This window comes from Pleuronectes platessa, chromosome 7, assembly GCF_947347685.1.
Source record: "Pleuronectes platessa chromosome 7, fPlePla1.1, whole genome shotgun sequence".
In the NCBI taxonomy this organism is placed as follows: domain Eukaryota; kingdom Metazoa; phylum Chordata; class Actinopteri; order Pleuronectiformes; family Pleuronectidae; genus Pleuronectes; species Pleuronectes platessa.
The window spans coordinates 11,252,930-11,265,606 of record NC_070632.1 but is presented as its reverse complement, the minus strand read 5'-3'; the positions used below and the strand labels follow the sequence as shown (position 1 = coordinate 11,265,606).

The following is a 12,677-nucleotide window of genomic DNA, read 5'->3' as shown; positions in this document are numbered from 1 at the left end:
CGGACCGGAGCGCTATCTGGGGCGCACACACACACATACACAGACACACACACTCGCCCGCTCCTGATACTTCAGGACGGCCTGATACGATGATGTTTTAAAAATTATTGTGACTTAGTCAACCACCAACATTTTCGTCTCGTCTCGTCTCGTCAACGAAAATTAAAATAGATTTCGTCATAGTTTTTATTTTCAAAGATTCGTTTTCGTTACGTCTTCGTCTCGTCTTCGTCATGGAAAAAAGGTCGTTAACGATTATATTTCGTCATAGTCTTCGTCAACGAAATTAACACTGACACCAACCCAACTCTTCCAGGCTTATTCTGTAATTAAATCAAGAATGTATCTAAAGGGTCATCAAACAATGATTCATTTAAACCAGCTCAACTGTTGAGTCTTCTGCTATATTTGGAGTCAAACTCGTTCGCCCTCAATCCAAGTCTGTGAAGTCTCCTGGTTGCCTGATTGGGTGAGTCAGACAGACTTCTTAGGCTAATAACTTCCATAGGGCCTGCCGAGCCTGGCACATTGTGGTGATGAGGCGGCACATTATGTGGTGAAACTGGCAAAGTCTGTGCGATGAAGAGGCAAGCTGGAGGATACCAGGGGGTTGGGTAACTGAAGCTTCTGGGCGTTTCACTCACTCACAACTTCAAAGCAAAGGCCGAACTCAGGGTTGGGGAGGCAGTGTGGGACTCTTGGGTTAGGGGGCAACAAACATCATCTGTAATTGAGGTTTGTGAGGTTTCTGTTTTTCTGCAGCCCTCGCATATTCTCCTTGCAATGTTTAATGTCAGTTCAGCATGTCTCAGCCAGTCCCAGCACCCAGTGCAGCTGGAGGAAGATTGAGCTTGAGACAGAGACCTCGCATAACATTGGAGAAAAAGCCCAGAAAGACAACATACAAATGGATACTGCCAGGCAGGAGACACTAAAGGGGCCTGTGTTCATTTCAAGGCCATGAGATTGAAGAAGAAAAAAAACTCTAAATGAGAACATGCTGTCTGTTCATGTGGGAATACCCTTTATTTCAAACCAGTAATCCCCACCCCCCCCTCTGAGAAATGTTCTGCTGGAAAGCTGTGGGCCACACTGGAGGGAAGTCGTGTGGTGTGCGACCCTGGTCTGATTAAAATGAATAAGTACAAACAAAGCCGAGGAAATGTTTTCCTCCATCCGTCTTATTATGTGTTTTTGTTGACAGGATGATTGTATGTTAATTTGTGTGTCTGTTGTCACATGGGAGTTGTGCTAACCAAATTAACAACATACTCGGCTAATCCCAGAGCGTGTGCATGTGTTTTTGTGTGTGACCTCGCACAAGTGCATATACAGTGCCTTGCATAAGTATTCACCCCCCTTGGACTTTTTCCCATTATGTACTGTTACTAACTGGAATTCAAATAGACTTAAATAAACTTTTTCCCATTTGATCAACAAAACATGCATAGTACTTTGGAGGTGCAAAATACATTTTATTGTGACACAAACAATAATGAGAACAAAAAAGTTGACATCTGTTGGGTGCATAAGTATTCACCCCCCTGTGTCAATACTTGGTAGAACCCCCTTTCGCTACAATTAAAGCTGCAAGTCTTTTGGGGTATGTCTCTACCAGCTTTGCACATCTAGAGATGGAAAGGTTTGTCCATTCTTCTTGGCAAAAAAGATGAAGCTTAGTCAGATTGGATGGAGACCGTCTGTGAACCGCAATCTTCAAGTCTTGCCATAGATTCTCTATTGGATTGAGGTCTGGGCTTTGACTGGGCCATTTTAAGACATTAACATTCTTTAATCCAAACCATTCCTTTGTAGCTCTGGCTGTATGTTTAGGGTCATTGTCCTGCTGGAAGATGAACCTCCGCCCCAGTCTCAAGTCTTTTGCAGACTGCATCAGATTTTCTTCAAGGATTTCCCTGTATTTGGCTCCATCCATCTTTCCCTCTATTCTGACCAGTTTCCCTGTACCTGCTGAAGAGAAGCATCCCCACAGCATGATGCTACCACCACCTTGTTTCACTGTTGGGATGGTGTGCTCAGGGTGATGGGCAGTGTTGGGTTTTCGCCACACATAGCGTTTTGCATTGAGGCCAAAAAGTTAAATTTTGGTCTCATCTGACCAGAGCACCTTCTTCCACATGTTTGCTGTGTCTCCCACATGGCTTCTGGCAAAGTCCAAACGGGATTTTTTATGGATCCCTTTCAACAATGGCTTTCTTCTTGCCAGTCTTCCATAAAGGCCAGATTTGTGGAGTAGAGGACTAATAGTTGTCCTGTGGACAGATTCTCCCACCTCAGCTGTGGATCTCTGCAACTCCTCCAGAGTAACCATGGGCCTCCTGGTTGCTTCTCTGATTCATTTTCTCCTTGTCCGACTCTTCAGTTTGGGTGGACGGCCTCCTCTTGGTAGGTTTGCGGTTGTGCCATATTCTTTCCATTTTCTTATGATGGATTTTATGGTGCTCAGAGAGATGTTCAAAGCTCTGGATATTTTTTTATAACCTAACCCTGCTTCATATTTCTCCACAACTTTATCCCTGACCTGTTTGGTGAGCTCCTTGGTCTTCATGATGCTGTTTGTTCAGTAATGATCTCCAACAAACTCTGAGTCCGTCACAGAACAGGTGTATTTATACTGAGATTAAATTGCAGACAGGTGGACCCTATTTACTAATTATGTGACTTGCAAATGTGACTTGTGAATGCAATTGGTCGCACCAGATCTTTGTTAGGGGTTTCACAGTAAAGGGGGTGAATACATATGCACTCAACACTTTTCAGATTTTTATTTGTAAATAATTGTGAAATCAATGTAATATTTCCCCCCACTTCCAAATGATGCACTATTTTGTGTTGGTCCATTACATAAACTCAGGATGAAATAAATTTTAATCTGTGGTTATACCATGACAAAATGTAGAAAAGGCCAAAGGGGGTGAATACTTATGCAAGGCACTGTACATGCAAGTCCTGTGTGAGTTTGTGGTTACAGTCTACGTATAGGAACAGGCTCGACGAACTGTAGGACTACTCTGCAACACTCCAGTTGCTCTTTACTGCTCTGTAATTAGTGCATCGAATCCGGACAGCTCCAATGTCTCCTGGCGGAATATCAACACTGTGGGAGATTAGATCCCCATGCGATGGCTCACAAGCCAGTCTCTGCCAGTTTGGTCTACATAATGAAATGAGAGCAAATAAAAACCACCTAACTATAATATCAAGTTATGCAATCCAGGAAAGCAAAACTTATAAAATATAATTGAATTGAACGGGCCATAACTTTCCTCTCCAAGTCATTGTGTAAAGAGACAGTGGGCCGTGAAGGAGTGAAAACAGCACAGCTGAAATGTTTATTTGCATCAGTCTGATACCAACACAGGACTCTTGCCTCCCCACAAAGCTGCATGTGTGTGTGCGTGTAGAACACCATGCTTGTGCACATAAATAGCTGTAAACAATAAAAGAACATGAATATACCAGATAGCAGACAAATGAGGCCTTGTGCAGTTTGTGTTTATTTGGTTTTCTTTCCAATGGTGTGGGCTATAGATCATTGCAGGACTGAATGGATCTGATGATGGAGGCGATTTGAAAAAGAACTAAAGATTAATTGACTGATGAAGTTGAAAATGGACAGAAAATGCCAGTGATGCTAATCACCTTTCTTTGTCCTCTTCCTTCCCTGTCTGCTGTAGGTGCTGCGTGGAGCTCAGCTGATAGCGGTAGCCTCCGCTGATGGAGGGGCCACAGCTGTAGAGGGCTCCTCTCTCCCGCCTGACATCCAAGTGCAGTATGTCCAACTGGCCCCTGTCACAGATCACACGGCTGCAGTACAGGTAACATACATACACACAAAATAAATACAATTTGCTGGAGTACAATGTGCGGGAGTATGCAGCTGCAATTACTTTGATAGAAAGCATACTAATCTGTTAGAGTTTTTTAACCAATCCACATTCAGCTTAATTCCTGGGAAACTGCTTTTTTTGTGAGCCTGTTATGTGAAGTGGAGCAAATCCTAATGAGCCTCATCAGCTGTTTCTGGAGGAGATGCCAGTCACAGCCACAAAATTACCTTTGCAGCTGATTTAAAAATGTCGTCATTCCAAACAAACAACAAGACCACACCACCTCAAGTCATAAAAGACCGACAGGAAATCTGAAAGAGATTTTTATTAAACTTGGCGTAACTATCAACTCTCTGCCAGTGGTGGCAGAAGAAACTAACATCTCAGCTCAGTGAGGGAATATTTCTTGCTATAATGTTACTTAATGCTTTCAGTTATCTCACAAAATGAAGAACACAGCTTTGTACTTTTGAAACGTATTTAATGAGCTGGATGTTGTGTTTTCAACATGTAGAAAATGTCATGCTCATCCAAGTGTTGAAACACTTTGGCGGCCAGTCACCTCCTCACCCAGCCCCTCGGTTTTCAACACTACACAGCCGTCCAATTGGAACAGTGGTTCATTGTACTTGTGTTAAGCTCCCCCAAAACTGATTTTGATCTAAAATATGTCACAAATGAAAATTGCATGTTTTTTAAAGATAAAAAATACACTTTAAAGCTATGGCCGATAGCAAAACATTTTTTATACACAACTCACCATTTCTGTATGTACTTTAGGACTCAATTAATTTCAATTTTTAACATGTGTAATCGCTCATTATTCTTGTTTTTTCAAATCGAAATATGAGTGCAATTTGAGCAATTAAGCCAAACTACTTACAGGTACAATGAGTCTGTTTTTCTCCTGTTGTCATTTTTCCGCTTAAATAAAAAGCACTTATCTTTCAGTCATGACAGGTTGCTGGAAAAAACACTAATTTAACACTGTAAAAGGGTTGTAATTAGTAGATTTGCCTGAAATCCCTGGATCATTGAGTGTGTTGAGCAACAGCCACATGTAGAATCAGGATGGTGCACATGGCACAGCGTACTTTGAAGTGGTCACTTAAACTCTGCAAGGAATTTTTAAGAACAGCACTTTTCCATTGTTCTCTCCGCTTTGTTCTGCTCCAACATGTCGAATATTATTTTCTCTTTGCAGCTTCTTTCCCTCAAGTCACATGCATAAAACAAAGTGTCTGGACCTGATGTGAGTCGGGTCTTTGTTGCGTTATTATAGTATAAACAGAGAGAACTTCAGAGGATGTAGTTTGGTGTTAAATACCAGTCCTGTCGTGATACTATCTCCTCACAGACGAGTGTAGTGGAATCGATTATATTCACCTCCCTGCAAGACATGCGGAGAGCAAATGTGCTGACCGGCCTCAGATCAGGTTTTGGCATTCCCCTGGAGAGACTTTGTCTTCTCAGTAAGAGTCATTGTCCGTTTGTTGTTCGTTTGTTGTCTGTAGTTGTCTTGGTAATTGGTTCCTTGCCCCGTTGAGAGTGAAGGTGGTTAAAGCTAACTATGTTAATTAAATGTTTTGGGTGTAGATCATACAGAATACTGATAGACCCTGAAACACTATTTGTTTGTGCATTCATGAGCATGCACAGTTATTGCCACCCCATGCACTGTATTTTAATCTGTGCCCAATGTTACTCGGTGCAGTAAGCAATCAAACTGTTTGTTTACTCTACTGATTTGTTTGAATTTTTTTTTTTTAAGTCTAATTTTTCCAGGGTTGGACTGTACACAGATCTTGACAGGAATCAACAAAGTTGACAGATGTCTGATCAGTCATCAGCTTTCTGCTCAATGGACTTCGGGTTCATTGAGGGCACTGGGATGTCGTCAGGGACAGAATGAAACCGCCTGTTAGCAATGTGGCGTCCATTGATCAAACAGTATTTAAACGTCCTATTGAAGGTTTTCATCACACATGTTGATGTAGACTCTTTTTTTCTCAGCATACCTTAAAGTAAAAGTAAGAGGCTGCATTGATCTATCCAGACAATAAACAAATAACATGACGGGTGCTCGGGGAGTATTTACTTCCACCAAGGTTAACACCCTCTCTCACCATGTTAAAGAAAGTGAAGAAAAATCCGGGGTCCGCCCGTTTATCTGGAGCCATTCAAAACTTTAAAGGGTTCTTCCTTTGCTGCTGCCCCACCCCTCCACAAGATTTCCTGGAAATCAGTGAGTAATTTTTTGCGTAAACTGTTAACAAACAAATAAACAAACGAAGATGAATACAAAACCTCCTCAGCCAAGGTGAATAATATGTTACAACAGAAGGAATTCGATAGATAAAGAACAGCGCAGACCAATTTGGATGCCTATTAAAAAGTGTAACTTTTCAGTTAAAATGCTTTGTAAAGAATTAGAGTCAAGTGGCCGCGGGGGAACAAACGTGCTCTGCCTGATTGGCTGGCACCGGGTGGCTTATTGTCACAGTTGGGTCTTGACGATCCAGCGTGTAAGCATAGCTGACTTGCTGCTCAAAGTTCAGAACAAGGTCAGCGCTGTTCTTTCCCCCCCCCGTTTCTCAAAAGTGTTAAATCGAGAGAATTGCTCACATCTGTTTCCAGGCACATGGAACCGTTCTTACAAGTTCTTGAAAAATTACTTAAGCTTTTGTATTTATTTATCTCTGCATCCCCCCCCCCCCCCCTTATGTAATAGTTTCCATTACACAAACGAGATGAAGTAGGGGAATATACACACTGATATTTCCACGGGGCATTTCTGCAAGATGGTTAAAATCTGTGGCTGAATGTGGACTCAAAGTGATTTATCTCCATCTCAAGTCCAAAGTCGGGACCAGAGATCTGAGAGCGGCAGGTTTAAAAAACAGGCCTTTGAAAAATCCCAGAGCAGTTCTGGGATAACACCATTCAAAGCAATGGTTCCATTATCTTTCAGTACTTTCAAACAGAGAGCAAGGCCCATGTTGTGACAGGTAAACATGTGGAAACGCTCCTTGAAAAAAATCTGTGAATGAGCCTCTGCACCCCCAGTGTTTACATTGTGGGCCTGTTGTTTCATGGTGTGTGCTGCTGTGGTGCAGCTGGGCTCCAGTCAGGGCTGTTGTCTAGTGACAACATGCTGGACTGGAGGGAGGATTAAATGCTGCAGGTGTGTTTGAGGGAACCTTTGGCGTGTATTTCAGGAAGGAGTGAGTCACTCTTCATGGTCATCATCCAGGGCTGAGTCATGAACCTCTCATCCTTTAAGAGCTTTTTACCGGCACAATACCTCGCTCTGTCTGACACTGAGCTCAGACGCAGTCAACGGGCATTAACGTACAAAAAGCTCATCTCCTGTCAACTCTGCTTCATTTCTCATTCCTCTCACCGCCGTCCTCTTTCTTCTCCCTCCTCTATCTCCTCTCTGATCTCTTTCTCGTCATTCCTCTGTCTCCGTAAATTACACCGAGCCAGGAGCTGTAGTAAAGATCCGTCTCCATCTGTTAGTTCACAGGAAATACATTTCCTTTTTACGTTGCAGGTTTCTTTTCGAGGTTACACCTAATTAGCTCAAGCAGGATGCTAGATAATTGGTTGTTTTCTAATTGTTTTCCCTCTCCTCTCTTTTTATGTGGCCTAGGCTGCTGAACTGACTCCAGCCCTGTCGGCGGACATGGAGGTGAAGGAGGCCATCCAGGGGGCCATCAAGGGTGAGAATGGCGAGGTGGTGGAGATCGTCAGCTCTGTTACCACCTGAGATCCCAACATCTGGGTCAACGCAGCCCAGAACTCTGCCCTGCAGCAAGGCCCGGCAAGGCCGAGTGGAAGATCAGGAGTCAACAAATCAATATATTCTGAGGAGCAGTCAAGTCAGAAAACTTTTTAGAAACACTGAAGGTCGCTGATGCAACCGAGGGAAGATGCATCTTTTTCAGTTTTTTTTGTTCTCACCCTGCAAACTGCTCACTTCTCTACCAACTCGATGTCATAGCGTGACAGTGCTCACTGAGAACTCGAAAAGAACACGATGCTCCAAAAATCCACCCTGCTCTTTCTAGTGTTTTCATCACCAGACGAACGAGGCCAACGCAGCATACACAGTGGGATTACTGTCTATCCAGGGAGGATGCTGCAGTATGCAGACTATCGACCTGCCACTTCATCAGCACACACTTGTTTACAGCACATCAACTTTGGACCTAAGCTGCTTGGCTAACCCTGAAACCCCTGTGAGGGTTTGTCTGATCTCCGACTCAAACAACCAGTACTGTGCTCTTTTCCTCGTCGTCGTCACAGTGGGCTGCATTGGAAAGCAGATTCAGCTGAGGACAGCTACTCTTAGTTGTGTTTCACTGGGTTTCCTGTCACTCTCCATGCATTAGCCCATACTGTGTCTCCCAGCTGTGAGCATTTCCTTCCTTTACTTTGTTCAGCTTGTTTTCATATTACTTAAGCCCCACAGCTTTCTTTGATTTATCTAATCATGATGTGCCGTAATTCTCTGGAAGCTTTAATTTCAGAGGTAGAACACCATGAAATGGAAGAGATGGTGCCAGTGGTAGACAGTACAAGTCACTTGTAGAATACCAAGAAATCCTTGAAGTTGTTTATTTCCCCCAGTCTCTGTGAAAGATACATTCAAGTGAATAAAACATGTTTGTGGTTGCCATAAAAGTGTCTTTTTATTTTGGTTTCTTCCATAATTTTCTCTTTCTTTCAATCGGCCCTGGTCTTCAAAGTTTTCCGAGACATGACTTTGCTTTCATCTGCCACATATAGACAATTGAGGAAAGCATGATATAATACTTTGGTTTTGAGGTCTTGTTTCATGTTGAGCTAGTAAATATGTATCATGTTAACTTCAACAACCATAAGATTGGGCTACTGTACTGTCAGCGATCTTCACAAAATAGCCAGCAATAATAAGTTTTGAAGATTTTTGCCATAAGTATGATATTAATATGTCGTCCACAGTCTAACAGTTTCTGAGCTGAAATCACTTTTAACCTCCACACTGTGTCCACTGTGTGGTTATTTTTATCTGACCGCAGAAACAGAGAACGTATTGTCGGGTTGTGCTGGAGCGATGCACCTCTAATGATGAATATTTTTTTGCAGCCATCGAGAGAAGAGATAAGCGAGACACTCGGAGGCTGTGTGCTGGTTTGGGGAAGTTTCCCATGCTCACTGTGATGTAATGGTGTATTTTGGAGTTGTGGAAAGAACCAGGCAACACAATGAACTTGATAAAACAACATCCACGGTCTTGGCTGCCTCCTCTTGTTTCCCTTCAGTCTGATGTTGCTGTCTCTGACCCCACTATAAACTGCCATGTCCATTCCCCTCTCTGCCTCTCCGACGTTTTCTTCTCTCTTACTCAGCTTTTGTTTTTCTCTCTCCCCTTCCGAGGCCGTGTTAAAGTCCATTTACTCCCCTTTAAAATTCCACTCCAAGCCAGGCTAAGATTTCATGTGATAGACTAGTGGGTCCTTTGCTTTGAAATAATCTTGATGTATCCGAGTTTCAAATCTTGGCTTGGACGATTATCTTTGACCTGCCCTCTTGCTCCATGTGAATGCTCCATTAAACCTTGGACTTGAAAGGAAACAGACATTACCTGTCTTTTTGCTCTTCACTTTTTACAACCCTGGGCTCAATCCAGGGGCTGGAGTGGTTACCATTGCGACGGTCTACCTCTGAGATAACCTGCTGAAAACAGAAATGAATGATAGATGGAGGAATGAGATAGTTTGGAAGCAGAATGCATGTTTGGGCAGAGGGAGTGGAGTGATGGACAGGGACCAGGCGCTGTATCTCTGGCTGCCTCTCTCAGCGGCTCAGCGTTCTCCTGCAGCTCCATTGGCATCTGCTGCAACGTGCAAGTACCAACCTCAGATACATGTCCGACTCGGGTCTCTGGTTGCAGATAACCCCCCCCCCCCCGGCTCAAACTTTTAACAACATTGGAGGAGTTATCTTAGGACATGTAAAGATGAATTTAATTATTAGTTCAAGCAAAACTATCCAAACACAATGTTCATCCAGGATGATAAATCTGTAACTGTTCATTGCACTCATACCACCACAGCTTGTGTGCAGATTACAGCAGAGCCGCACAGTCACAGTTTACAGAATATACTTTTTTGGCAGAACATTCCAAAGGAACCCAAGCAAAGCACGCAAACTTTTCCTTAAGACATATAACTTGGTTTCCTGTTACATGTGAGCACAGAATGTTCAGCTTGATACACATATGGGGATTCTATAAGTGCTGCTGTTTTTAGCAGCAACACGTACAGACAGCATGTCTTGGACCTTATAGCAACTGTTACATGCATCATAAAACAGCACGGGCTGCTGAATGTCAGTTTTTGGGATGTTGAAGTCAGTAGATGTCAGAGAAGTGTTGCCTGGGTCAAAGATAATGAGCTGCTCAAAAGCTTGGTTTTAATCATTGGCTTTTTGTTCTGTTGAACTGTTGAACTCTTTCCTACGATTAAAGGGAATTCGGTGTACTTCTTTTGGATGCATAAAAAAAATGGTTAAATGTTATTAATTGCTTAATTCAAATTAAATGCTTTGTTATATTTTTGCAATTTGCACAATTGGGCCCATTTTAGACGCGTATTTTCCATGTTATATAAATATATATGCATGCATGATTTTATTATTAACAATATATTATTATTAATAATAATAATGTGGATCTATTCATATCTATTAAACAATGTGGTCCGAACAACGCTGAAGGACACTTAAACAGAGGAAGCAAATAAAAGCATATAATGAAAATCATAATCCCACATTAAGATATCAAATACACATCATAATTGCAGCTTGTAATTTTCTCTGTTCATTGGTTGGCTGTTTGCTTCATTAACCAATCACCAGCGGGCACAGCAGGGGCGTGCTGGTGTTGACATCACATGGAAACAGCCGTGCTCTGGTCGGGTCGGGTCGGGTGTGGATGTAAAGAAGCTCAGTCTCCTTTTATAGAGTTGATGTTTGCGGGAGCATCAAAGATACAGCTGAGAATCCTCATGAAAAGCAGCAACATCTGAGAGTGGAGGATGAAGGAGGAGGAGGAGGTTCTTCGTCACTGCAGGGAGCAGATGTTAGAGAGAGAGAGAGAGAGAGGAGGAGTGGTTCTCCCTCATCCACTCACACTGGCTTTTAAATGCTTCCTGATCCACGAGATTGTCCTCAAAGCAAACTGTTCTCAGATCGGACCTTCAGATGAATTCTACTCATTTTAACACAGAAGGTGAGTTTCTTTTTCAGCCATGTGTTTTGTTGTTATTATTATTGGACGTCTGTTGTTGATCAGCTGAGACGCACGTCACGTCCGTGTCCTGGAGAAGTGGAGACGTGATGACGTGAGAGCGTAACGAGACGCTGTGAGGTGTTCCCCTGCTGCTCTCTCCATATGCTTATATCACGTGTTAGTGTTAAATCATAGCCGGTCAAACCCAGTCAGTCAACATGTAGCTCACTGTGGCTCACATGTAAACAATGGTCTTTATCATTAGTATGAAGCAGGTGCATGTCAGGGTTATGAGAATATATTAAAACTTAAAAACAAAGTTACTTTTCGATACAAATGACCCGTATCATCATTTATATGGTGACTTTAAGATAGAAAAGTGAAACCATCAAAATGATAGCTCCACTTTGTTATATTTCATCTCAATGCTTTTCACTCTTTTTGTATCTTGATTCATCTTTATGATTTAATCTCTCCATGCCTGCCTTTGGTGTTTCCTCATTTCAAATTGATGAGATATACGATTGTGTTTCCTCACTTCCTGTGAATCTCTAACTATGTATGTGGATGGAGGGGGGGGGGGGGGGGGGGGAATTGGTGGTGGGGTATTATTTTTATTACTCACTTTCTTTTATTCGGTTGGATCGTTTGAATGAAAAGTGCTAAACAAATCAATTCTGATTGATTAATTAATTAATTAACCCTACAATTTGGCAATGGTAATCATTTTGGGGTAAACGGTGTAGACAGTGGATTTCAGGCCAAAACTACATCTCCAAAATCATGCTGAATTTTTTTATAGAGATAATCATTGAAGGTGGCCCCAGGTATTACCTGTGCATTAATGAGTATGGGGCAATCCCCTTTAAAAAAAAATATAATATAATACTCAAACATGACGTGATTCATTTGAATAAGGATGTTATCATTGTTTGGTGTGAGTGTTTGTTGTGTATATGTCTGAGTTGGTGGGTTTGAGGTCTCAGATGACGAGGAGGCCATGTCTCTCATCAAATCTGACCCTCAGCTATCAAGTGTCTGTACCAGAGATGTGTATTCAGCGAGCTCCGTGGTTTGTTTGAGCAAGCGGCTGTTACATATTTTATTAGATATCCAATACCATTATGAGCAAATTTCATTACAAGATAGAGAGTTTCCTGTAAGCCGCTGGGAATTTAATAAAATCAACACTGAGAATGTCAACGTTAAAAGGATTTCACAGAGAACACATATTATATGATTTATTGTAAACTGTATTTGTAGGAAGTACTCTGACTTGACCATCAATACCTGTAACACAGAGCTAGACTCACAGGGTATTTTTCTCTCCACATTATGGGATGCTCTCTCGTAGTGGCAGATAACAACTGGCAGAAAAATCGAGCTCAGTAATGTCTGTGTAAATATGCATGATCAGAGTAAAGATAACTTTGGGAGACTTGTGTTTCTCCTACAATACAGGTCAGGGACGGAAGTGACTGCGTCTCGCTATGTATTTTTGTTCACAGTTTGTACGTTCTCACTCTCCTGAATGCTCCTTTGTTTTC

General features: G+C 42.2%; 1 protein-coding gene across 3 annotated transcripts in view; it reads left to right on the top strand.

Annotated features, from left to right (window-relative positions):
- The window catches only part of banp (BTG3 associated nuclear protein), a 35,667-nt gene extending 27,127 nt beyond the window's left edge, over nt 1-8,540 (top strand). For all 3 annotated transcript variants that reach the window (XM_053426515.1, XM_053426516.1, XM_053426518.1), the window contains 2 exons: nt 3,699-3,839; nt 7,507-8,540. In XM_053426515.1, coding sequence (XP_053282490.1) covers nt 3,699-3,839; nt 7,507-7,623 — 258 coding nt within the window. In that variant the 3' untranslated portion in view covers nt 7,624-8,540. The remainder of the gene's footprint in view (nt 1-3,698; nt 3,840-7,506) is intronic.
- Nucleotides 8,541-12,677: the final 4,137 nt, after the last annotated feature.